Source organism: Geosmithia morbida, assembly GCF_012550715.1.
Source record: "Geosmithia morbida isolate 1262 chromosome Unknown scaffold_4, whole genome shotgun sequence".
In the NCBI taxonomy this organism is placed as follows: Eukaryota; Fungi; Ascomycota; class Sordariomycetes; order Hypocreales; family Bionectriaceae; genus Geosmithia; species Geosmithia morbida.
This window is the reverse complement of record NW_023336191.1, coordinates 1549754-1575559: the sequence shown is the minus strand read 5'-3', so window position 1 is coordinate 1575559 and position 25806 is coordinate 1549754. Positions and strand designations below refer to the sequence as shown.

The 25806-nt window shown below is 55.9% G+C and overlaps 9 protein-coding genes across 9 annotated transcripts; 7 read left to right on the top strand and 2 right to left on the bottom strand.

The window, feature by feature from the left end:
* Positions 1–2229: 2229 nt before the first annotated feature.
* Positions 2230–5633, top strand: GMORB2_5963 (Major Facilitator Superfamily; the record flags this gene model as incomplete). Its single annotated transcript, XM_035467933.1, has 4 exons — positions 2230–2319; positions 3865–4009; positions 4158–4404; positions 4523–5633. 4 exons carry the CDS (start codon positions 2230–2232, stop codon positions 5631–5633), a joined length of 1593 nt encoding a protein of 530 aa, XP_035322899.1.
* A 517-nt stretch (positions 5634–6150) lies between these two features.
* Positions 6151–6783, bottom strand: GMORB2_5962 (CsbD-like; the record flags this gene model as incomplete). The annotated part of the gene is made up of 2 exons (XM_035467932.1): positions 6151–6405; positions 6487–6783. 2 exons carry the CDS (start codon positions 6781–6783, stop codon positions 6151–6153), a joined length of 552 nt encoding a protein of 183 aa, XP_035322898.1.
* A 1143-nt stretch (positions 6784–7926) lies between these two features.
* GMORB2_5961 (cysteine desulfurase) lies at positions 7927–9726 on the bottom strand (the record flags this gene model as incomplete). The annotated part of the gene is made up of 3 exons (XM_035467931.1): positions 7927–8349; positions 8559–9382; positions 9450–9726. The coding sequence occupies 3 exons, from the start codon at positions 9724–9726 to the stop codon at positions 7927–7929; spliced, it is 1524 nt and encodes a 507-aa protein (XP_035322897.1).
* Positions 9727–10641: 915 nt separating this feature from the next.
* Positions 10642–12102, top strand: GMORB2_5960 (amphiphysin; the record flags this gene model as incomplete). The annotated part of the gene is made up of 2 exons (XM_035467930.1): positions 10642–10677; positions 10810–12102. 2 exons carry the CDS (start codon positions 10642–10644, stop codon positions 12100–12102), a joined length of 1329 nt encoding a protein of 442 aa, XP_035322896.1.
* A 1221-nt stretch (positions 12103–13323) lies between these two features.
* Positions 13324–14274, top strand: GMORB2_5959 (ribosomal RNA-processing protein 7; the record flags this gene model as incomplete). The annotated part of the gene is made up of 1 exon (XM_035467929.1): positions 13324–14274. One exon carries the CDS (start codon positions 13324–13326, stop codon positions 14272–14274), a length of 951 nt encoding a protein of 316 aa, XP_035322895.1.
* A 1475-nt stretch (positions 14275–15749) lies between these two features.
* On the top strand, positions 15750–17825 carry GMORB2_5958 (Fungal specific transcription factor domain; the record flags this gene model as incomplete). The annotated part of the gene is made up of 5 exons (XM_035467928.1): positions 15750–16219; positions 16290–16412; positions 16528–16976; positions 17042–17262; positions 17484–17825. The coding sequence occupies 5 exons, from the start codon at positions 15750–15752 to the stop codon at positions 17823–17825; spliced, it is 1605 nt and encodes a 534-aa protein (XP_035322894.1).
* Positions 17826–18434: 609 nt separating this feature from the next.
* Positions 18435–19997, top strand: GMORB2_5957 (Arylsulfatase A or related enzyme; the record flags this gene model as incomplete). Its single annotated transcript, XM_035467927.1, has 1 exon — positions 18435–19997. The coding sequence occupies one exon, from the start codon at positions 18435–18437 to the stop codon at positions 19995–19997; it is 1563 nt and encodes a 520-aa protein (XP_035322893.1).
* Positions 19998–20856: 859 nt separating this feature from the next.
* GMORB2_5956 (Afadin- and alpha -actinin-Binding) lies at positions 20857–23209 on the top strand (the record flags this gene model as incomplete). The annotated part of the gene is made up of 2 exons (XM_035467926.1): positions 20857–21039; positions 21128–23209. 2 exons carry the CDS (start codon positions 20857–20859, stop codon positions 23207–23209), a joined length of 2265 nt encoding a protein of 754 aa, XP_035322892.1.
* An 807-nt stretch (positions 23210–24016) lies between these two features.
* Positions 24017–25293, top strand: GMORB2_5955 (uncharacterized protein; the record flags this gene model as incomplete). The annotated part of the gene is made up of 2 exons (XM_035467925.1): positions 24017–24284; positions 24413–25293. The coding sequence occupies 2 exons, from the start codon at positions 24017–24019 to the stop codon at positions 25291–25293; spliced, it is 1149 nt and encodes a 382-aa protein (XP_035322891.1).
* Positions 25294–25806: the final 513 nt, after the last annotated feature.

Here is a 25806-nt window from a genome sequence, read left to right as displayed (position 1 = left end):
GTCAGAGAGTGTATGGAGCGGTAGGGAGGTAGGGAGGGGAGAGAGGCGAAAAGGGGGGGGGGGGTTAGGAGGGTTGGTTGATGGCCACGAGCGGCGATTTGTCTCTGATGAGAACACAGACACCACGAGACGAGTCACCACCAGCTTTGTCAATCGACGACGTCAGACAAGCATATCGCTGAACAACCCCCTCCCCACCCCCCTTCTCCCGGGAACGGAGGGAAAAGAGAGTCAGCTTTCGAGACATACCGTAACTCGTCTGTTCCCCGAACGCATCGACCACATGGCTCTGCCGCTAGGGGGAGGGACAGGAAAAAAAAGAAAAAAAAAGAAAGGGATTAACGCGGACCGGTAAGTCAGGTCGTCTGCTAGTTCGAACTAGGACTGACACTGAGACCCATTCAATATTCAATATTAGTAGTATAGGCACATTATACGGAGTATCATCACTCCGTACTCCTCTCCTGTCAAACCACGCACGTACATGGTCACGCATGGTCATACACGCTACATACATGGTACGAGTATGAGTATGCACGAGCAAAACTAGCAGAACACAACCGTTCATTTCAGGGGGGGGGGGGGGGGGGGGGGGGGGGCGGCCCCCCCCCCCCAAGGGGGGGGGGGGGGGGGGGGGGGGGGGGGGGGGGGGGGGGGGGGGGGGGGGGGGGGGGAGCATGCCGTTCCCGCCTACAACGTGGATCATGCATCGTGACGAGCCTCTGCGAGATTAGCAATGGTCCTCTTTAACTCTGAGGGATGCGGGAGTACAGATCGATACCCAATGATTTGACCTCGGTGCGCACAGCTGCAGATTGAGGTAGAGAGAGTATCGAGGGCGCCGGACGATGCTCGGACCCTCTCAATTTTGGGTTGTTTTGATCTGTTTCATCATCTTTTCTTTTCTCTTCTCTACATGCAGAGTGACAGCCACGGAGGTGATACGGCATGGAGAGCGTTGCATGGGAACGCAGAGCAGTGCTGAAAAGAAAAAGAAAAAGAAAAAAAAATCAAAAATCAAAAATTTACTCGTGGTATCATGGTAGAATGAATGGATGATCGGTGGGATGGATGGCTGAGGAGAGAGCGAGGATTGAGGACCGTGCGCCGCTAAGTCAGACGCCCATTTCCATCAGGCCCATCCATTTACTGCAAATTGCTAGCCCGGTATTACTGTTATTGCTAACAGTCTGTACGGAGTATTACGTCGCAGTCTGGTCCCGGTACGGATAGTACGAGTCATGCTCGTATACTGTATGCGAACAATCCCCAGTAGTTGACATGATCAGTCCTCTGGCGTCTGGTTGAGTCCCGCGTTCCCGCGTACACTCACACACACACACACACTCACACACACACACACATATATACATGTATAATGTATATAGTAAGAACTACATGTAAAAACTAATGGACCGCAACAAATTGTACCGATGCATCATCCATCGTGTCAAGTATCAGTAATCTCCCGGATGAGAGACATGTATATCCACGCTCAGACCTGCCAGCTCTATACAGAATCACGAATGTGTCCTGATATACGGAGCCATACCATGCACGTCAACGTGTACGAGTATACGGCTATACGATGAGACGCTGCCTGTGACTGTTCACTGTACGGATCGGTACGGGTAAGTATCACGCACGTATTGATCAATACCCGTACGCGTCGGATGAGATCAAAAACCCGACGTCCCCGCTGGCACCTGATGTCCCAGTTGACGTGAGAGGAGAGGATCAATCACATGCGCTACCAGCACGTGCTGCAATCCGTATACAGATCAGAAGCGATACGCAGTCATGACCCAAGATGAAGGGGACTCTGCCGGTGCCGTTTGCCCTCTGCAGCCGTCCTCACCGTCTCGCTGCGTTCCCACATTGAATCCTTCCCATCTGCCAAGGACCTCGGAGAGTGTTACATCTACAGATGACAGATTACAGGTTACAGGGTACCATCACCATTTACCATCAATATCATCCATCATATTCGACCAAACTGGTCAGGAATATCCATCCAGAACAATATCCGAGATACGAGAACGTTTCTTCTCCCGACATCCATACTCCGTGCCTGATACGACTGTCCTCTCCAGCTTGGCAATTCTTTCCCGCCTTCTTCTCTTAGAGAAGAAGAGAAGAAGAAAAAGTCTCCAGCTCGACATTGGAGGTCAGGCTGCAAACCTGAGAACTTGTCTGCTGCCGAGACGACAGCCAAGACACATCTCCTTGATGACGCCCGAGACCATCTTGTCGTTGCAGAACCCGGCCACCGTAGCCGCCATGCAGAGCCACGTCGAGTGGATGCTGATGCGTCCGCACGTGGCGCACTGCACATGCTGACCCAGACACATGTTGTCGGAACGGTCCAGCCGTTTATGAAGAGGTTGGCCTTCTCTCTATGCGTGTGTATGTATGTGTATGTATGTGTGTGTGTGTGTGTGTGTGTATGTGTGGACGGTCCAGCCGTATGTTCTTGCCATGTTCAATCATTCGAAAAATCGCATCTTCAATATCATACAAGCTGTATATCATACAAAAATTTGGTCGTCATCGAGCGGCGATGTCGCTGATCCAATGTCACCTAGACTAGCCATCTATAGAATATATAGTGTATATATATATATGTATATATATATATATATATATACAGACATACATATAGCTGTTCCATCCTGAATGCACAGTCTCGGGAAGCCAAGTGTCCGAAACAGACATTCTCGCTCGCCGTCCGCTGTTCGCCGTTCGTCGTCAGGTCAATCAAGAATATTCAGAATCTGGAAAACCAGATGAGAGATGCCATAGAGCATCGGCGAAGAAAGAGAAAAAGAAGAAGAGAGACAGCCGGTAACATGGGTCTGTTTCAAGACATCCACCGGGAGGGAAAGGAACCAGATCTTCCCAACCACACACAGATTGGTGGACAATGTCCTCCCCGTCACTGCTCTGCGCCAAAAAAGTCGGACGCTTCCAACGTCTGGCATAGACTTGAGCCGGAGTCCGGGATTGAGTCGAACATGTACGCACACGTCCGCAACTATTCAATATCATCTATCATCTGAGCGAGGCTACCTTCACCTCCTCTGGTCATCCAGCATGTCCATGAGAAGAAGATTTCTGTCAGAAGAGGGGAGGGAGGGAGAGAGAGAGAGAGAGAGAGAGAGAGAGGGTGGAAGAGTACAGAAAAGGAAGGAGAAACAGAACCTAGTAAGTATACGGAGGCCCGTTCAGAAGAGAGAGAATAACAAGATACCCGTCTTCTAGTCTGCCCAGAACCACCCCCCCTCCTCCCCCCATCGGCTGGGCTCACACAAGAAGACACCGCGTGGCAAAGGAGATGTATCCATCATCTTCGAATGGGCAACGACAAGTCGGACAGGAAAGTCCAACGGAGGCACAACGCGAGAAGAGAAAGAAGAAAGAAGTGACATGAATCACTTTCAAAAATCTTCTTGCGTTGGCGCGCGGCCAGTCGCCATTGTCGACGGAGGGGCACCCCTCCTATTCACATTACTTCACGATGGAACGACCTTTGACCCTTTCCAAAACGTACTCTCCCCCTCCCTACCCCTTCTTCTGTGGGTTATAACTTTTGTGATTTTATGAAAGAAGAAGCATTTTATTCTTGGAGAGGTGGGAGGAAGAGACTTGATTGTAAAAAGGAGTTTTTTCTTCCTGATTTCTATTTTTATTTTGAAAAAAAAGGAACCAAGAGGGAAAGAGAAGGAGAGGATGTTGTCCATCTCATGCTCGACAGTGAGACTATCACGCCCTTGCCTGGACAGGAGGCTCCTCCTCCCATTCCTCTGCGTCGGTCTCCTAGTTGTACATCTCGGCCTCTCCCTCAGCGACCTCCCCACCCTCCAGATCATGCAGGACATCATCTGCCGAGACCACCTGGGTCTCAAGGCTCCCCTCCTCCCTCTCGACGAGGACGAGTGTCTCGTGCCTCCTGTCCAGCGAGAACTCAACATTGTCAATGCGGGAATCATGGTGTCCAATACCATTGGGGGTGAGTTCCTCCTATATTTCTTTCCTCTTTTCTCTCTCTCTATATATAGAAAAAGGACTCTTTGCCAACTGCTTCATCAAAAGGAGAACGATGAGGAAAGAGTAAAAAAAAAAACTCCAAAAGAGAAACTGACCATGTGATACAAAAGGCGCCCTGGTTGCCCTTCCCCTAGGCATGCTAGCCGATCGAACAGGCCGAGTCCCTATCCTGATAATCTCGATATTTGGCATCATCCTCTCGCAATTATATACCCTCTGCATCCTCTGGCGATCCGACGTCGTTCCCCTCCGCGCCATATGGGGAGTGGGCGCATTCCTCCTCGTCGGGGGCGGCCGCAGCGTCTCCGAGGCCGTCACCTTTGCCCTCATAACTGACACTGCACCCCTTGTTCAACGGTAAGACGGACCCTCCTTCCTCCTTTTCCCAGAAGAAAAGGAAAAAGAAGAAGAAGAAGAGAAGAAGAAGAGGAAGAAGGAGAAGAAAATTAATCCTTGTTCTTGACTCTCCCATCAGGGCAATCTGGTTCCAGTGCGTCATGGCCGCCGTCATGGCCGCCCGGGCCCTCGGCCCCGTCATAGCCGGCCGCTTCATGCAACCTGCAGCCATGTGGAAGGTCCTCTGGGTATCCCTCGGCCTCCTGATAGCAGGATGGCTCATGCTGGCACTCTTCACGCCAGAGACCCTCCCTTGCTCTGACCGGACGGCCAGCGTGGCGGCAACATCCACGACGACGACGACGGCGGCGGCGGCGGCTGCGGCCGGGAACAGAGGAGGGCGCAAGAGGAATTTCTGCCGCAGACTCGTATCCTGTCGTCCGGCCATGCTCCTGCTCCCGGCCGCCATCCTCACCGTCCCCGTGGCGACCGGCCAGTCCGACATACTCGTGCGCCTCATGCCCATCCTCTTCTCCTGGACACTGGCCCGATCGTCGCTCCTCCTGGCCCTGTGCAGCCTCGTCATCCTCGCCACCCTGCTCATCCTGTCTCCGCTCGCCTTCCGCATCCTCGACCGCCTCAAGCCGCCGGCTCCGGACTCCATCCCGACAGACCTCGTCGTGGTCCGCGCCACGTCGCTGCTGTTCCTGTTCGGCTCCTTCGCCCTCATGATGATCAGGTCGTCGGCCGCCCTCATCGTCGGTACGGTCCTCGTCTCCCTAGCTGCGGGGACGCCCATGATCGCACGCTCCCTGCTGGTGTCCTGCCTCGACGCCGAGGCAAGGCCGGCACCCGTCGTCGGCGAGGGCGGTGCAGGCAGCAGCGGTAGTTGCAGTCCCGGTGCCGGCGTCGGTGCCAGCGTCAGCGTCAGTGCTGGTACCGACGGTGCGGCCGACGAGGACGGCGGAAACGTCGTTGGCACCCTGTTCGGCATCGTTGCCTTGGGCGAGATCATCGCCTTTGTCGTCTGCCAGCTCTCCATGGGCGCACTCTTCGACGTCGGTCTGCACTCGTGGCTCGGCCTGCCATTGCTGTTCGGCACCTGTCTTGCCCTAGTCGTCGTCGTCCTCGTGTGGGTCACTAAGATGCCCGTGGCCGGAGAGAAGGATGGGGCGGCCAGCACCGATTCAGATGTATCCAGTGACCAAGAAAAGGACGATGATCGGCAAGTCCAGGAAGCGTATGTATAGCAGGCTTACCGTTGGCATCAAGACAGCCCTCTGCCGAGAAAGAGCTATATATTTTGCTGTCAAACTCGTGGAGATGGCGAGTCGGGGGGGGGGGGGGCAAAATATCGCGCCACCATCGTTTTTTGCTCAATATTCGTATCAATTGCACTAGCTACTATCTTCGTTGGAAGCATTTCCTGTAGATCACATGGTAGAGTTGAATCAAGGCAGCAAAGTAGAACTTTAGAAGGGCCAACATCAAGAGATTTAACCCGTCGAAACTGATGAACGGAGTAGAGCCCAAGGCAAATGACTGTTCTGCATAGGCCGAAACTACAGCTGGAGAGGAGAGGCAGATTCGATGCCATCTACAGCACATTCGATACGCGCTTAGGAAATCAAGAGCAATTATCTCAAGGATTGCGTTCAATTTGTGACGTATACTAGCATACAAGCGAAGCAAAAGCAAAGGAATACCAGCATGGGCTCATGGGGGTATCATGATATAGAGCTTCGTATCGCATAATCAGTGATGGCCTCAGTCCTTCTTCTCTTCCCGAGCTTCAGACTGCTTCCGAATGTCGTGCTCGGCGCCGCGCTGCTGAGTCTTGCCCTCAGCGCGCATCTTGTCGTAGTGCTCCTCGCCCTTCTTGTCGCCAGTGACGCCAGCAATGGCGCCACCGATGGTTCCCTGGGCGCGGTTGGCTATGCCAGAGCTAAAGTCATTGAGTTGGCCCTTGGCCTCTTGTTCCTGACCCTCGAGGTTCTGCTGTCGACCAGACTGTTTCAAGGACTGCTCTCACGTACCATCGTTAGCCTGTCATGATTAAAAGAGGGTTGGCATAACCTGGAAAGGGGGTGGATAAGGACGTACCTCGTTTCCGACGAGACCGCCAACGGTCTCCTTTGCCGAGCCTATAGTCTGGTTCCAGGAGCCCTGGGAACGGTTCGAGTCATCCTTGACAGCGGCACCAGAGCTCGAGACGGCGCCACCGGGGACCTTGACCGCGGCGTGGGAAGCATCGTGTTCTTCCTGGGCCTTCTCCTCGCGGATATCGCTCTTTTCTTGGTCGGCACTGTTTCCAGTTATTGCACTGAGACCACTCTGCACCTTGCTAATGGCGGCGTCGGTGTAGGACTGGAGAGTCGAAGGCTGGTCGTTGGCAGACATGATGACGTTTGTTCGAGTTTGCACACAAGTTCAGAACCTGGCAAGTTTTTGAAGATTCACGGGTGACTGAGATGAGGTTTGGAGGATTGTGCTTGGGAAGAAGACGGGTGCTGAGAGAGTAGGGACAGCAGCTGGAATATATACTTGATTCCTTATCCATATTCGTCATGGAAGTCGTGATGCCCACGGGCCTTCCCGGTCACTATCTACGATCCAACTATCCCGACAGCCACGGCCGCACCCGTGCCGAACGAACAATTTCACAGGTGACCACTGATGTCATGCAAAATGGAAGAACATCCTCAGCAAACACGGTTCCCGGTTTTCTCTAATTGTCAAGACTCCCTTTGTTTGGCATATGAATCTGAGAAGATGTCAGAAAGAGGTGACGGTGTATTTGGTGGGGATTGCATACAAGAACCTGTGACGTCAACAGTTGAGGGGTTATGGAACTTGCTGGTAGCGCACGCTATTATCTAACAATATCGAACACCAAACAGGGACCACCCTGCGAGGAACGAAGGTATGGCTACCTTGGCAATGACGTGGTTGAAACCTTCTTTTTTATTGTCGCCACAGCATGTGCTTCGCCACGTCTAGCTTTCAACAACTCCTCAAACCCGCCCCCCCTCCCCCTTCCAGCTGCTTCTTTCCATTCAAAACGTCACCAAGGGTCGATATGACCAACATGCCCACAGAAAATAGCCCATCATTCTCGTAGAACAATGTATGCGGTATAACGATAAGCAACGGGCACCTCGTCACCTCTAATCACCATCGTTAACGTGTTCCTGGATAGGAGCCACGCGTCTCGAGAGCCGCTTGGGAGGCCTACCCGCAGCAATTCCTTGGTGATCCTAGATTTCACGATGTAGCCACCTGGCATTTTGCAGCATCAAGAGATATGATGATCAATGGCATCTTTCTTCCTCATAAGGAGAAGCGAGCGTTAAATATGTTCGATAATGTATCCCCACCTCATACTCCCCATTGCCTGCGGTGAACCCTAGTGTTCAAAAGAATGAAATGAATCAAAGTCATAGTAATGGTACAGAAGCCATATTATATTACAATAGCGACCGGCCACCCGAAATCAGCGAGCATCCCGTCAATGCCAAGTATCAGCAGCTCAGTGCTCAGTGCTCAGTGCTGGCTCCACTGGATACTGTCGAGGTCGATGCCCTCCTGGACAAGCTCCCAGAGAGGACTCAGCTCACGGAGGAAGGTGACGCGCTCCTGCACAGCCTTCAGCACGTAGTCGATCTCGTCCTCGGTTGTGAATCGGCCGATTCCGAAGCGAATACTGCTGTGAGCACTCTCGTCACTGTTACCCAGCGCACGGAGGACGTAGCTTGGCTCCAACGACGCAGATGTGCACGCGCTGCCAGACGACAGGGCGATGTCCTTCAGTGCCATGAGAAGAGATTCTCCCTCGACATAGGCAAACGAGACATTGACGCAGCCAGCGTAGAAACTGTTGGGGTCACCATTCTGCGACGTGTGTTCCATGGACAGAAGCCCTTTCAGAAGACGGTCTGAGAGCGACTTGATGCGCTTAGTATCGTACTGGATTGCCATGTCAGTAACGTGGTCTCGTGGAAAACCTGGGCTGAAGCATAAAGGTGGAGAGAAAGTGGATCAATCAGGAAAATCTCAATCAACAGGAAACGCCTTGTCACGGGCATTCTGAAAGCCATGCATGTGTGAGAGTATCATCATGCGATAGGATACCGCGAGGGAAAAACAGAGAAGAGCAAAGATGTAGTCAGACTTACCGCCATTTCCTGCTTTGCAAGACGACAAGCCTCGCCAAAGCCAGCAGCCAGGGCCGGTGCGAGGGTTCCACTACGAAGACCTCTCTCCTGTCCACCACCGGTGATGATGGGGTCCAGACGAACTCTGGGCCTTCTCCGGACGTAGCAGGCGCCCATTCCCTTGGGACCGTAGATCTTGTGTGACGAGATAGACATCAAGTCAATGTTCATGGCGTTGACATCCAGGGGAATCTTGCCGACGGCTTGAGCCGCATCTGTGTGGAAGAAGATCTTCCTTGATCGGCAAAGCTTGCCGATAGCCTCGATAGGCTGAATGACGCCGATCTCATTGTTGACAGCCATGACGCTAACCAGAGCAGTCTCAGGACGAATGGCGGCCTCCAGGTCCTCCATCCTGATCAAGCCGTTGTGTTGAACGGGCAGGTACGTGACCTCGAAACCTTCGTCCTGCAGATGCCGGCAGCTGTCCAGGACGCACTTGTGCTCTGTCTGTGTGGTGATGATGTGGTTCTTCTTTCCTGATCGGCCGAAGAAGCGGGCTACGCCCTTGATGCTCATGTTGTTGCTCTCGGTGGCGCCGCTGGTGAAGATAATCTCCTTAGGATCGGCTCCAATGAGACTCGCCACATGCTCTCGTGCCTCCTCAACGGCCTTTTCACTCTCCCAGCCATAGGCGTGCGTCCGCGAATGGGGATTGCCGTAAACGCCGACGTAAAAGGGGATCATGGCGTCGAGGACCCGAGGGTCCAAGGGTGTTGTGGCCTGCATGTCCAGGTAGATTGGGCGTTGGCCCTCCTCCATGACGGCGGCCGACTTGAGGACCTCTTTAACACGCACCGTTAATTTCATTCGGAGACAGGCAGCAAAGGGGGCGGGCATATCATGACTTACCGGCCATGGGGCTGACCTTGGCATCCTTTGGCGTGTCGGCACCCGGGGGGGGGATATCTGTGAAGTCCTTCTTGTCCAGCTTGATAGCCGTCTCGACACGAGCGTTGTCGGGCTTGGACTCAGACACATAGGTCCGCCCCGAAGTTCTCCTCGATGCGGCAGTGGCGGCTGCGGCCCTGGGTAGAGAGCGAGAAGCTGTTTTGGCCGCGGTCGCAGCGGCCGATCCAGCTGTGAGGCGGGTCGACGCCCGCAGTGCAGATGATGCGATGCTAGCCATGGCTTCTTCTCGGCAGAACGGTGGAAGTAGCACAGGTTAAGCGATGCAAACGCGACGGTGCGATGGTATTGGTTTGGTTTGGGGTTCGTGTTGTGGCCCAGGGACGCAAACTGTGCGGAGAGGAAGTTTTTGGCTGTTGACCAGGATGGATCATATTAAGGGGGGGGGGGGGGGGCAATAGAATATTGTTAGTCATCCACTCTCTCGGCTCGGGTTACTCGGCCATAAGATCCACTGAAAATCGCATACAGCGGATATAATTGGTCAGAGCCACAGGAATTCAGCGAGGTCATCCGTCTACTCCAGCTGCAGCATTACAGTTTTGCCTGCAATGATTCCTGCAGTGTGGGTGGTTCGGGCTATTGCCTGCGGCGACGCCACTGATGAATCGATCATCCCGGAGCAGCTACTCTGTAGTTTCGTCAAGTTCAGACATGGGATGGTGGCGGATAGTCCAAGTACGAGTACAGGGAGACGGTGGCGGATGGACAATACCACCTAACCGCTGTACTTCTGCTATAACACCGCTCCTACATAGAATCCGTGTCGCAAGTTTGCCGTTGGTCAGTCATTTCTCTTGTCTTACCGGAACCTTTGGCTTCATTATCGGTAGTGCTAGACGGGGTGGTGTAATCTGTACTCAGAACCATGATTCCAAGACAACCAAAAAAGCCGAAGATCTTGGCGCCCTACACCAGATGCGTACGGCTGATGATTGCGCCACACATATTTATGAGCCCAAGAGCACAGCCACCTCTTACCCAGAGATTCGACACAAGTCCACGGGCTCATTGAACTCAGGCACCCACCCTCTTGCTTGCGATCTTTACTTCTCTTCCCTCCGTGCACCACTCAGTGCACTGGAAACATCTGCTCTGTCTCTCTACAGACTTTTCGCGTTCGTGCTCGGTCATCATGAGCTTCAAGGGTTTCCAGAAGGGCCTGACGCGGGTAAGTCCTCCATGCTAGCTGCTCTGTGCCCCTCACCTGGGTCCCCCGCCAGGATCGCCATGGCCGCCATCATCCGAGCGGCCGGAGTGCATGCCACGGCGACGACGATGCTGACCACGGACAACAAAACAGGCGCCCCAGCAGTTCAAGTCCAGGTTCAATATCGGAGAGCACACCAAAGATGCCGTATACATCGATGCCGAACGCCGATTTCAGGAGCTTGAGACAGAAACCAAGAAGCTGCACGACGAGTCCCAAAAATACTTCGAGGCCATCAATGGCATGCTCTCGCACCAGATCGGATTTAGCCAAGCCATGACCGAGATTTACAAGCCCATTTCCGGGCGCATGTCGGATCCGGAGTCGATGAAGATTGAGGGCAATCCCGAGGGCATCGAAGCCTGCGAGGAGTACGAGTCCATCGTCAAGGAGCTGCAGGAGACATTGGCACCCGAGCTGGAGATGGTTGATACCAGGGTGATTCGCCCCGCCAACGAGCTGTTGGACGTGATCAAGGTGATCCGCAAGACGGTGGTCAAGCGCGAACACAAGAGGCTCGACTACGACCGGCACCGCACCGCACTCAAGAAGCTGCAGGATAAACCCGAGCGCACCGCAAAGGATGAGAAGGCCATGTGGAAGCTCGAAGGCGAAGTCGAGCAGGCGACCCAGGACTTCAACTACTTCAACGACCTCCTGAAGGATGAGCTTCCCAAGCTGTTCCATCTGGAGCGCGAGTTCATCCAGCCCCTCTTTCAGTCATTCTACTACATGCAGCTCAACATCTTCTACACGCTGCACGAGCGCATGCAACGCTGCGATATCGGCTACTTCAACCTGACTCTCGAGATTGAGGACGCGTGGGTCGAGAAGCGCGGTGATATCCAGGAGCAGACAGAGCAGCTGTCCATCGTACGCTTCCGGACAACAGGCCAACGACGCCCCATCAAGTACGGCAGCAAGCCGGCCCTCGAAGGTACCAAGCCGCAGGGCCTCCTCACGGGAGCCGCAGGTGGCGCGGCAGAGAAGCCCCCGTCCAAGTTTAGCCAACTACACCCGAGCACAGCCAGCGGAGAGGAGGGGCATTCCAGCCCTCCGCCGCCCTACACCGTCGGTGCCCACAACAACCTGTCGGCTATTGCCGCATCAAAGCCCAAGCCCAAGCCGCCGCCACCGAAGCCCAAGCCCATGCGCTTAAGCAACCAGCCAGCACCCGAGACGGTTACCGCCCTGTACGATTTCGCGGCCCAGGCAGACGGCGACCTGAGCTTCAGTGTGGGTGACGTCATTGAGATCGTGGCGAGGACGAACAACGACAATGAGTGGTGGACGGGGAAGCTGCGTGGGAAGCAAGGACAGTTCCCAGGTGAGACATCTCGATCTCGTCGGATCATGAAGATTGCGACACTGACCATCTCTGCGTGATAGGAAACTACGTCCAGCTGGGAGGCTGAGATGGGTATGGTCCCCGCAGCATCTGACGACTCTCTGGCCAACACCCCTTACACCCACCCACTTACTTTTTTTTTTTTTGGGGGGGGGGGGGAGTCTCGTTTTTCCTTGCTGATGTCACAGCCTCAGAAGGGATTCTGGCAATGTGCAAATGGCAGGCGGCCTTGTCGCCCGGGCTACTGGATCGAATTGGTCAAGGGATGCATGCGGTGGCCAACATCATAATGGGCGAGGAGGCTCCGGAGGTCAACTGCCAATGCGACATTCGTTATACAAGAACAAGAGAAAATATAAAAGACCCCCGCCGGGGCTCCTACGTCTTCCGTCGCGTGTGTAGTAAGACGAACCGTTGATGCCGTCCCCGGCGTCTACAATGTGTGGCCGAGGGTGAGATGATAACGGAGTACTGTTCCAGAAGGCGTAGGCCGAGGATTCAACAAGACAGGATGTGACTAGGGGGACATCCAAACCGAAAATATCCCCTTTTTTGCGTGTGCCTCCTTACATGAGGACGCCGGACGGTACACGCCCTTATTCCCTCCCTGATTACCCTACGAACTAGTGTTAGAGAAGTGCCGGTGATATGCATTCTTTCTGGTAGACTGTCTAGTGCTTGGAGAATTGAACATCCGTCTCATAGAGTGCCTGTATATTCTAGGTATATCGTAGCACTACACCGCGTCCTAGTAGTCGTGTTTACGATGTCTGTCAATCCACATAATGTATGATGCGTATATTCAAGAGGAGAAAGGATCGAAGATAAGACAGCAAGAGAATAAGCTCCCGGCTATGGAGCCATGAGCCCTATAAAATGAAGTCAGAAGCTGATTGAGGAACACCCGAAAACAGGAGACATTTGTATAGGTCCTTATCTTACCACAGATAGACAGCTTCTTGTGGTAAGATGTCCTGGTCCTCTTCCTGTGCACGTATTGCTGTGAATGTAGAGTACAAGGTCTAGGCAACGTGTCGCAGTGCTAAGCTCCATGCACCACCAATTTCTTCCTATCGATAAGGCCGATTCGCCAGCAACGACTGCCGGTAACAACTTTTTTTTTTTTTCTTCCTAATTCTTCGCTCTCCTCGTCCTCTCCTAATTGCCAATCTCTTACTTTCGACATTTCCATACCCCCTCCCCCCTTCACGTAGTATTGCACGAGAAGTTGTGCGCACTCGTGAACACTACATCACAGAATGGCGACCCGAGAAAAGAACGGCGAAGAGTTCGTCATCCTCCCGGTGCAGCTCCCGCCACTGCCATCCTTCCCCGTCACAGCAGTCCACGAGATTCGCGTGCGACGGAACGCTCCCAAGATACCCACGGCGAACGACAGCCGAAGTCTGTTCCTGAAGAACGTCCCCGCCGACAGCACGGAACCGCACTTTCGCGCAGTGTTTGCCAGTCTAGTCGGCGCCGGCCGCTTCGAGACCGTTGACTTCGAGGGAAAGGCATCGTCGACAGCAGCGGTCCTGGACCCGGCGCGCGCCATGACCATCAACAGTCTCGCCAGGAAGAGGAAGAGGGGGGATGTAGAGGACGAGGGGAGGCGGCGGGAGGAAGAGGAAGCGCAGCTACCAGATATCTGGACCCGGAAGCTGCACGCGAGCAGCAGTACGGCTGTGGTGCTCTTGGCGGACGAGAAGAGCGTGCAGCTGGTTCTCAAGGCCATCGCCAAGGTCCACAAGTCGCACAGGTACCCTGTCTGGGGCGAGGGCCTGGCCGACGATGTGCCGCCGCTGGGTGCCCCCTGGCTGTCCTCGCATCTGCAGCTCAGCAGCCGGGCCGACAAGCTGGAGACCAAGAAGTCGGTGCACGCCTTCTTCAACACCTTCAACCGCAAGGAGAAGGAGGCGGCCGAGCTGGCCAAGAGGCTGCGCAACGAGCCGGACGAGGACGGCTTCGTGACGGTGACGCGCGGAAGCAGCCGCGTGGCCCCTGCCAGCCGCGACGAGGCCGAGGATGCCAGGAGGAAGATGATCGAGAAGGACGCCAGGAAGAAGGACGGCATGCAGGACTTCTACCGCTTCCAGCTGCGCCAGAGGCGGAAGGACGAGCAAGCCTCCCTCATCAAGCGCTTCGAGGAGGACCGGAAGAAGGTCGATGCCATGCGCGAGAAGCGTGGCAAGTTCAGACCGGAGACTTGATTACGCCCGTTGCTACGCCGTTGACTCAGAGACAGCCTCTTCTGTGAGTGGCCTTACTTCCCCTCTTCCCTTCTTTCTTTCTGTGAATTTTCAATCACCATGTCACTCTGATATCATGATGACGCCGCGGGGCCATCAAACGGCCGGCAGGGGCGGGCCAATGTCGTCTTTTCTACATTGCGAAGCCCCATCACTGCCGGCTGATGCCGAAAGCAACCGCGTCAACAAAGAAATCTTCTCAAAATCTGCTGAGATATCAATCTTACCTTCACTCTTCTTGCCTGGAACTCCTGTGGCGTGCGTCGACTAACCTTGCCGTGCAGCAGCAGCACCCGGTCTACGTCCCGGGGCCTCTCTATTCGATCGCTCAGCCGATGCCGCCCCTGGCCGGGGGGGGGGGGAGGTTTTCAGGTAGAAGGACCCGGCTTGGATTGGGTCAGACGTCTGACAACCAGGCCGCTGCTCCGTCGTGTTTGCCTCGCTTGTGCGAAGTAGATGAGACGTGTCATGAACGACACCCTTGGTCGTGCTGCTGCTCCGTGGACTGTCAACCGCGGAGGTGATGTTACTAGCACTGCACATATACCGGTCCAATGATCCGTGCATGAAGAGGATGGCATGCACTATGACAAGCGCTTTACGTAGGAACCAGCGCATCTACGGTCTGTCAGCAGAAATGTACATATATATGTACGGACTACTAGGTAGCAGGGTTAGCAGGGTGAAGAATGCCATGTCTGATGAACGGTCACGGATGTTTTGTTGTTGACACAGTCTTGGGATATGTGCAGTCTGCTGCAGCCGCCCTCCGACGTGACGCCTGGACCTAGTCACACTCAGGAGGTGTAAAGGAACGCACGAGGCTCATGATAGGCAAACACAAACGAATAGTAGTTGCCTCCCGGTGATGCCAGACACCGAAGTCTTTAGCACGAGGACACGCTTTTCTCGACATACCGCCCCCTGCCCCTCAGCCCTCCTCTGCTCTTCACCACCTGCTCACTTCTCCCCTCGTCGACTCATCTCCCCCAAGACACTATGGATCCCCGACCGTCCTTCGAGAGGAGGCAATGAGAAATGAGGAACCGGCCAACAGTGAAGGGGGAAGAGGACCTGAACGCATGGTAGATGCTAGGGATCACGTCCTCCCCCGGCTGATACTTGACTGTTTGCTTGGTGGGGTGAATGGGTGAAGATATGTGTGCATCTCGTGTACATCCGGTTGAGCATGAGGTTATCACGGGATTCCTCGTCGGGGCGGCTTCGCTCAGATATCACCGCCATGAGGTTGGAGAGGGGTTGCGTCCGCAAAGAGCCGGGTGGGATGGTGGGGCGTATCTTTTCCATCTGCAATGAATGCCGCTCTCGCGAGGTACGGTTGAGTCGAAGCTGTACGCCATTACACCATGAGAACTATCCAGCTGGCCATTGAGCCACTCGCAGGTCAGATGCACCGGCAGCGCAGGTCAAGAAGCATGCGTCGACTGTCGTCGACTAGACTTCACCTGCTCACCTGTCGAGCTCGTTCGGGGAGCCGAGAGCAGCAGGCCGCCAGAGCGCAGGCGAGGCCCGCGTGCACGCATCGACTGCCGTACGCACAAGACAAGAGCGAGTGCTCCGCTGAGCTTCCCGCGTGTGGTAGCTGCCAGAGGCCTGGCCAGGACTGTGCTTACCCAGAGCTTGTCAGGAGCCGTGGACTGTCTGCTAGGCGGCCCAGCAGACTACTGTCACATGCGTCACCAGGCCGAAAGCCTCCCGCTGTCGCGAGCTCGTCAGATCAGGGCGATCCCTTGAACGCATCGCTCCCGATCCCCGCTACAGCCGACAGGACGCTCTCCGGGAACGCCGCATCTTCACAGAGCCGATCGTGGAAGAGCCCCGCGAGCCTGCAAAGTGACACGACACCGGCTGCTCCTACCCACAGGCTTCCCCTACCCCCCCGTGCGTGGGCAGCTCCAGCTCGTCATAGAATTCTCCCGTCACCTCTACCCCCTCTCGGGCTACTCGTTCCTCAGCGAGGTGTCCGTCACCAAGAGATGCCTCGACCAGACCCTTGGCGGGACCCTCCTCTTTAGTCGATGCGTCGTCTCCGCTCTCAAGCTGCGCTACGCAAAGTACTACCCCGTCTTCACCTCGTCGTAGGTTCGACAGGCCTAGGAGATTGTGTGGGAGTCCATGGATCGACCTAGCTTCCTCCACACCCAGGCACTGCTCCTGATCGTGCGCTGCCGCGTCGACACCGGCGGCTTCCAGCGCTCTGCGTCTGCAATATGAGCGCACCGACCTGAGCTCCATGGCTCAAGAGGTCCGCCGGAGGCTCATGCGGTGCCTGGCCGATGCTGACGGTCTCTCCTCCGTGGGACTGCCCGTGTGCGAAATGTGCCCATTCGAGGCCATATACCTGCGGCTCCCCTGCCATGAAGAGGAATTCAATGCAGACTACGACTCCCCCGCCGGCCCCAGCACCACTGTACCGCTCGATGCTGTGTCCGAAGGTGGCCTGACATCTATCCAGATCCGCGAGCAGGTTATCCGGCGCGACGCGGTGCGGCCTGAAGCGCCAGCTCAGCATCGCAACCCAGCTTTTGCCTCAGCTTGGTACCATTGTTGCCGAGTTCAACCGCACCCTGCCAAATATGCACCTGCCACAGCACAGCGCCCGGGAGCTCAAGAGGTATGCCGAGTCAACGGTGGTTTGTCAGGTACGTCTGTGCTCAGCCGTCCTGGAGACGGTGCTGGCTAGACATCTGTCGGCATCTTCTGCCAGGCTCCCCCGAGGCTGCCCCCCGCGTCGTCACATCGGGGTTTTCGTCGGCATACATGGAGGAAGCTGCCTGGCTGTGCCTCTACCATGCCGCACGTCTCGTCATGTTCCTGAGCCGCCGCTCCACCTCCACCTCCGGACCGTTCGAGTCTGGCGTGACCCCTGAAGCGGCGTCGGTCATGGCGCTGCGAGCGAGAAACCTCATAGAAAGGCGCTTCCCTAGCGTAACCATGGCGGAGAAACTTTTGCAAGAACCTCGACTCTATCGTCCAACACCACGGTTCGGGCGAAACTGAGCCAAGCGGGGACTATTCTGATGTTGAGGATGAAGATGATGGCAACGAAGACGGACAGAACCGCAGTGGGAAAACGTCCCCGCCCGCCCAGGTTCGCCCTTGCTGCCAAACAGCACCAGCGACTGGGAATACACAGCATCCTCAGACAGACGCGCTTCGTCGATGATAGCTACGATGCTGCTGCTGGCAGCCCAGGCCGACGCTCGACTGAGCTTCCCGTCTCGACGCCCCAGCCAGCACCGGAACGGCAGCGTTCTACATCCCCCGTCACTTGCGCAATTGCTGGCGTGGCTCCTCATGGGGACCACCATGGGGACCACCATGGACGTTACGCGAAGCTCTCCTCTTCTTGGCAGCAGCAGTATAACCCCAGTACCCCCCATTTTCACCCCAACGTGGATCCTCTTGGTTTCGAGGCTGTCAACGGCTGGATCGACGCATACTACCTGTCCAATGATTTCTCGGCTGCCTCTGATAGCGACTTCTTCTGATGACGCCTTACCAGACTGCAGGCCAATGTGGATCCCCCGAGTGTCTGTCCGCCGAGATGGAGGGGCAGCTCTTTGATTGTTTTGAAGGTCCCCGAGAGTTGGCCTGCACCTCTATGTCGTCTGAGCCCCACGGATGCTCTTGGGCGGAGGCTTGTTCTGGTCGGCGTTAGTTGCATGGGCCAATGGAGATGCAACCGATCGACGACATATCTAAGGATCACCGACTACCGGCCCCTCATTGACTTTTGGAGACGACGACGCCGCCCGGCTTCGGACTCTCTTTTTTATTTTTATTTTTATTTTTAAAAAGCCCGGATCTATCTCACTGGGATTCAATAACCAATCCTATGATTCCCATTCCCTCTCCTTTGGCGATTTGAACTTCTGTATATTCTACGTTGCTCTCTCGACTTTCTCGGACCGCACCTCGTCTTTACAGGACCTCTACATCAATTCTCCAATTCACCCTGCCTCCCCCTCATAAGCAACCCCGCGGAGTCCCACCAGGAGCCTCACTCACAGGTCCCTCTTCTTCATTCCTTCCCTCTGAAGAGAAGACGGAGCCGGGCCGAGATGGTGTCCCAGATGCCGCCCAACATCATCTTTATCATGGCTGATGACCATGCTGCCAAGTCCATCTCGTGCTACGGCGCCGGCATCAACCACACTCCGAACCTGGACCGTATCGCCAACGAGGGTATGCTCTTCAACCACTGCTATGTCACAAACAGCATCTGCACGCCGTCGCGTGCCGCCATCCTCACGGGCACACACAACCACGTCAATGGCGTCATGACACTCGACTCCAAGATCAACAAGCGCCTGCCCAACGTTGCCAAGCAGCTGCGGGCCAGCCCCGCCCGTTACCAGACAGCCATGGTGGGTAAGTGGCACCTCGGTGAGGGCGAAGCCCACGAGCCGACGGGTTTTGACTACTGGAGCGTCGTTCCGGGACAGGGCGAGTACTGGGACCCCCAATTCATCGAGCCGTCCGGCATGACGAGGACCCCCGGGTACGCAACCGACATCATCACAGACAAGTGCATCGACTGGATCGGCAAGCGGGACAGGTCGCGGCCCTTTTTCCTGATGTGCCACCACAAGGCCCCCCACAGGTCGTGGGAGTGCGACTACAAGCACAAGGACCTGTACAGGGACCCGATCCGGCTCCCCGACACCTTCACCGACGACTACAAGAACCGCGCCAACGCGGCCAAGGTTGCCAAGATGCGCGTGGCCGATGACATGACGTACGGCGACCTGGGCATCGTGCAGCCCGAGGGCCCCGGGGGCAAGATCGGCCCCAAGATGATTGACACGTGGCGGTCCAACGATCGCAAGGTGCCCAACCCCGACGATGTGACGGGGCTCAGGTTCATCTGCAAGGACACGGGCGAGGCCTTCACCTTCGAGACGAAGCAGGAGCTGGCCGAGTGGAAGTTTCAGCGGTACATGCAGCGGTACCTGCGGACGATCCAGAGCATCGACGACAACGTCGGCCGCATGCTCGACCGGCTCGACGTCGAGGGCCTGGCGGACAGCACCGTGGTCGCGTACACGTCCGACCAGGGGTTCTTCCTCGGCGAGCACGGCTGGTTCGACAAGCGCTTCATGTACGAGGAGAGCTTCCAGATGCCGTTTGTGATCCGGTACCCGAAGCTGATCCGGCCCAAGTCGGTGTGCGACGACATCATCTGCAACGTCGACTTCGCACCCACATTCCTGGAACTCGCAGGCGTGCGTGTGCCGACCTACATGCAAGGCGTCTCCTTCCGGCCCCTGCTCGGGGGCGAGACGCCGGCTGACTGGCAGCAGGTCGCCTACCACCGGTACTGGATGCACCGCGACGTCATCCACGAGGCCTACGCGCACTACGGCGTCCGTGACCAGCGCTACAAGCTCATCTACTGGTACGCGGAGGACCTGGGCCTGGAGGGTGCCCGGCCCGGCGGCGAGGAGAAGGAGTGGGAGCTGTTTGACTGCCAGGAGGACCCGCTCGAGCTCTTCAACTGCTACGCCGATCCCAAGTACGCAGACGTGGTCGAGACGATGACCAAGATGCTCGAGGACAAGATGGCTGAGATCGGTGACGAGCCCATCCACAACAGGCTCGACGAACTGGCCAAGGCTGGGCGCGGTGTACCTGTCGAGACCGGGGGCAGAAACTACTAGCATTACTTGATTGGGGACTACGTAATGCATGTATAACCAGCAATAACAACAACAACAACACTACGAGGCATGTGATAATAATATATACATGTTATATATGTTATATATATATATACGAAAAAATACATAAATATATATATGCCCATTCAACTTTCCAAACCCTCACCGGCCCTGATAACGGTCGGCGTCACTGGCGTCGCTCCCTGACCGCAACACGCCCCCCCATTCCAAGGTCTCGTGTGAATTAGAGAGTCTGAAATCTATTTAGTGGAGGATTTGGGTTGCGAGTACCCGTCTAGAGAGCCTGCATGTTCACCCTGAGGACGAGAAGCTCCTTCGAGAAGCTAGCTATGATGTGTGCATGGCACGATGAACTACGCCCACATCCAACGAGAAGCACCACTCTGTCCCAGTCACCGTCTTCTCAGTCCCGACGGTCAGGTCCGCGTTGCCCGGTTGTTATGACTGCTATGTGGTGATGCTGTTTGGTGATTGTATGAAATTGCAGTTGCCACGCAATAACCAGCTAAGGTGTACGGAGTAAAATAATACTGGGTGATGAGAGATGGCAGCTGGACTGGATTAGTCATGATATACAAGAGAGTACGGAGTACATGTCGAATGGAGCCTGCAATCAGTGCAATGGCTTTTGTTTACTTCCCCCCCGCGCATAACTGTAGCAACAGATAAACAGCACGAACGACAGTTGCGATAGTTGCCGCGACCCGACCGCCCAAACGGACCTCGACAAGCAGAGAGAGAAGCCAGCTGTGATAGCGCCTATCATGGTCACGTCGACAAACTAGGCTATCAATCCATACAGTCTCGACCGTCGACTGATCCCTCGCCCTCCGTCACAATGCTCGACACGGAAAACCTGCGCACAGCGTCGTTGTACATCAACAACCAGCTGCTGTCAAGAGGACTCCTCAAGGATGGGCAGAGCATCGATTTTACAGACCCATGCCGGCCTGGGAGCGACGGTGCCGCCACGATGGGCCGCATAATGAGTGTCGTCAACGATTTAATATTACGACGTGATGTGAGTACCAGCCAGGATGCTGAGGGGTAGAGGGCGTGCGTGACCATGAACTTTCGAACTGACACTGTCTCCCCCCCTTGCCAAATAGCGCGACGCCGAACACCGTGAGACTCTATCAACAACGATGCGTTCCCTGCGCGCCGACAACCTCAGACTCACAAAAGATGTGAACCAGCTCACCGAGAAGAACGAGGAGGCACAGAGGAAGGTTGGCCTGGCCGACGCGTCGGAGGCTTCCCTAAAGCTGCAGCTCAAGTCGGCCGACTCTGCGGCCCGCAGGCTCAAGGAGGAGGTGGCGCGGACAAAGACGCTCGTGGCCCAGGCCAGGGCGACGTGTGCCAACGACGTACGCCGTCGCGACCGGCAGATTGACACCCTCAAGAAGCAGCTGGGCGAGGCCGGCCGGGCGCGCGGGGCGAGGACGAACCCGGCCATTACGACCATCAGCGTTACTGGCGACTTCGGCGGCAGTGAAAAGGGGGGCCCGCCCACAGCCCATGGAAGCCTATCGGGTGACGACTATAGCCTGCGGAGCGAGACCAACGCCTTCCTGGCCAAGCTGGTGCAGGACCTGAGCCAGGAGAATGAGGCCATCCTGGTAGCGATGCACCACACGATAGACGAGCTACGGCAGATGAGCGGGTGGGAGCGCGAAGCGGGCGAGGGCGACTCGGTAGTCAAGCAGCCCAGCTGGCAGGAGATGGCCGTGGAGCTGGACACGGTGCTTGACCATATGAAGAACATCCTGACGAACCCGTCGTTCGTACCCATCGAAGAGGTGGAGATGCGCGAGGAGGAAATCAACCGCCTCAAGGAAGGGTGGATCAAGATGGAAAACAGGTGGCGCGAGGCCGTCCACCTCATTGACGGCTGGCGCAAGAGGATGGCTGCCGACGGGAAACCCGTGTGCGACGAGGAGCTACAGATGGGCCTGCGTCTGAGTCCCGTGCGATTAAGGAGTGCTGGTGGCGTGGACGGCGCCCACAACCTTGAACTCTCCGATGTGGCCGAGGAGGAGGATGAGATGGAGGATGTCCAGCCGTCACCCTGCCCATCAGCCGAGGAGCCAGCCAGCCATGTGTCGCACGACGACGAAGCCAACGGCGACAGGAGGCCACTGGATCTTCTTGGTCGGCGCGGACCGGTGAGGTTCGGGCAAACCGACCCCGGAGACCGCATCCAACGTCCGGAACCGGAGCAGGCGGCTGCACCCAACCCCGAGCCAGACTCGCCCCGCAGCTCGTCGCCACTGCCCGAGCCGCCACAGATCAGCCCGCTACGCGATCTGCCATCTGCCGGGAACCGCGGGTCGGATCGGGCCAAGACCCTGAGGAGGCGTCCTCGCGAGTTCACCGCAGCAACGACGACATCCGAGAAAAATACGAGGGAACCTGTGCAGAAAACCAATTTACGAGCTGCTCGCGTATCCGATCACGCGGCAACAAGAAGTTATCTCAATAACCAAGGCGAGATGCCTCGTTCGCCATCAAGATCTTCCCTAGACGAGGCCCTCCTTTCTCGGTCAGAGGATATGGACCAAGAGGAGGATCGAGAAGAGAAGGAAGATGAGCCAGCGGATTACAATGCCGGTCTAGGTGAGGTCGAGGACGAGGTCGAGGACGAGGACGAAGACGAGGACGAGATGGCCACGACAGCTCCGCCGCAAAAGACACCGCGGACAAGCACGTCGAAGCTTCCCGTATCCCGCAACGCCAGTGAAGACGACGGCAAGACCGACACTATTCGGATGCGACAGCAGAGTCCGCTCACCATGTCAGCCATAGCCTCCAAGCTGGCAGCCTCGGAGCGCGAGGCCGACGCGGCACGCGTCCGAGCCAAGCTCAAGGCCTTCCGTGGCGCGCAGAGACCGACTATTGCCCCGACGGAGAAGGCTCGGTCGCCGAAACGCACGGAGCGTCACGTTCGTCATCATCGTCCGGAAGAAGAAGATCGGGGAGTGGGGGACCACGATGATGCCGGTCACGACGATGGCGGCCAGGACGTGGATCCCGTAAAGCACGACGCGGATGTTGAGCAGGAAAACGTCGAGAGCAGCAAGCCGGAGAAGCGCAAGAGGGACAGGAAGACGGGAGGCGGCAAATCGTCTAGGAGGCGGAGTACGCTGAGTCCGTGGGAACTCGATACCCTGATCTCAGGCAAGGCTCAATAACGGATGCTGCTGACAGATTTCTGTTTTTTTTTTTTTTCTTTTTCCTTTTTCTTCTTTACCTGCTTTATACCTCTGTGCTCCTCATGTTTCTCCATTTCCTTCTCTTGTTTCATATTTTTTTTTTTGGGGGGGGGGGGGTTTCGCCTACAGGCAAGTTTATTGATTTCACCGACGAATCAACTATTACGGATTACTGTGGAAGACGGCGTTGGTGAGGGTTGATCACATTGAGGGCGAGAAGAATGCCTCTCTTTTTTTTTTCAAAGTATTTTTTTCTCCAACATTAATCTGCAATTAGTAGTTTTATAATATCCATGTTTTGAGTGCGTTATACTTGAACGAAAACAATTGGCATTTCATATCCATCTGCCCATCAGCATCGGCCTTGATGAATTGATACCATATGAATAGCGACCCGTTGGATGCTTCTCAAACCTCAATGTAGGGTAGATGATACGAGCAAAACTGGCTCGAAAAGAAGACGTCGGGTGCTGACATCAGCGTACAGGTAGGCGGGGCACTGACGGTATCTCTTGTGGTAAAAAGCTCTTGGAGCTTCGTCAGTGCTTCCCCAGTTTTTCTAGCAACGTGCTCTTGTCGCATCGAATATCAACCCAGACGTCTCCTGAGAGACCAGATATATAAAAAAAGGAAAAGACTCCCTCATTTTCTGTTCCAGGCGCCTCTCTCTCAACCCATTCGAAGATTGCAAGAAAAAAAAGAAGAAATTCAACGAGATCCAAGACACATAGGACGGAAAATCAACAGAAAGAAGGAAGAAACATAGGACGGATCACCTCAGCGACCATGAAACCCATCATCGCCATACCGGCGACGAGCGTCCTCGTCTTCAGGGCATGGAAAAAGAGATCCCTGACAGGTCCTGGGCTGGTGACGGCGGCGCTGACGGCCCTCGCGCACGCTTACCACCCCTGGAACCTGCCGTTTACCCTGCTCTGCGTCTTCTTCCTTGCCGGCACGCGGGTGACGCACGTCAAGGAAGGCATCAAGGCTAAGCTGACCATGACGTCCAAGGGGAGTTCTGGGGGAGAGGGGCCTCGGAATCACGTACAGGGTGGGTTTCTCCTTTCTTCTCCCCTCCCCTCTCCCTTCCTCTCCGCCGTCGATCACTGCTCGTGATGGGTGCCTTGCGCTTCTTCGCCCTCCTGCCTCTGCTTCCTCCCTTCCTTTTACTGACAGTAGGATCAGTCTTGGCCAACTCGCTCGTCTCTTCGATCCTGACGATTCTACACGCCAACCAGCTGTACGCTCGACAGGCGCGGCTGGCGGACCCGAACGAGTCCGACCCGCTAGGCACGACGTGCTTCCAGTGGGGAGGGGATGTGCTGGTTGTCGGCATCATCGCCAACTACGCGGCCGTGGCGGCCGACACGTTCAGCTCGGAGCTGGGGATACTGGCGACGGGGCAGCCGCGGCTGATCACGTCGCTGACGCTGCGCAGGGTGCCGCGCGGGACCAACGGTGGTGTCACGCTGACGGGGCTCGGGGCCGGGCTCCTGGGCTCCATCATCATCGTCACGACCGCCATGGTCCTCCTGCCCCTGTGCGGCGCGGAGCAGATTGGGTTCCCCGGCGGGGAGGTGCCATGGTCCCTGGACCAGCGGCGGACCCTGATGGGCGGGCTGGTGCTGGCCGGGTTCGCGGGCACCGTCATCGACAGCATCCTCGGAGGGCTGTTCCAGAGGTCGGTCAAGGATACCCGCTCCGGAAAGATTGTCGAGGGCGAGGGCGGTCAGCGCGTCCTCATCTCGGAGGATGGGACGGCAACCGCCGTGACGGGTAGCAGCAGCAGCCACGGCGATGACGGGAGGGTCGAGAAGAAGACGACGACGCGTGCCGCCATGAGGCCCCGACCTGCGACGGTGGAGGATGACGACGAGGAGGAAGACAAGTCTACCAGTCATTTTGGGGATGAGAAGCCGTCTCGCGTCGCGGAGAGCGGGTGGGATCTGCTGGACAACAACGATGTCAACTTCCTCATGGCTGTCATGTCGAGCGTCGGGGCCATGGCTGTGGCGAGCTGGTATTGGGAGATCCCCGCGGAGAGGATCCTCGTGGTGTAGTGGTGTTTGCGTGTTTACTGCTAGTTACGGCATGCTCTTTACAGATGGGATTATGCTACTAACAACTACCCTTACTCGAATGACGACATGATTTTTCGCCAGGCTTCACACTGCGCGGTTCAAGCGATGGACCGCCACGACTCAAAATGTGTATGTGTATGTGTATGTGTATGTATGTAGGTGTGTGCGTGTGTGTGGGAGGGGACAAAGGCCCGAAGAGGGAAGGGGTTGGGGAGGGTGTATGATATTGATATGGGAAGTTGCAGAACGTATACTATGTACGAGTAGTAGCGATTTTTGAGCTGATAAATTGCTGATACTCACGACATGAGAAGAGGTAGGACAAGGTAAGTAAGTGTGTGGGAGTGCATTAGTAGCCAGAGACTTGGGGTAGTTCGGAAGTCGTCCGGATGGTAAGTAAGCCTCGGTCGAGATATCAGATAGAACGGGTAAGCAGAGCGAAGACCGATGAGGGTTAGCGAGATAGAGAGAGAGAAGAGAGGGAGGGAGGGA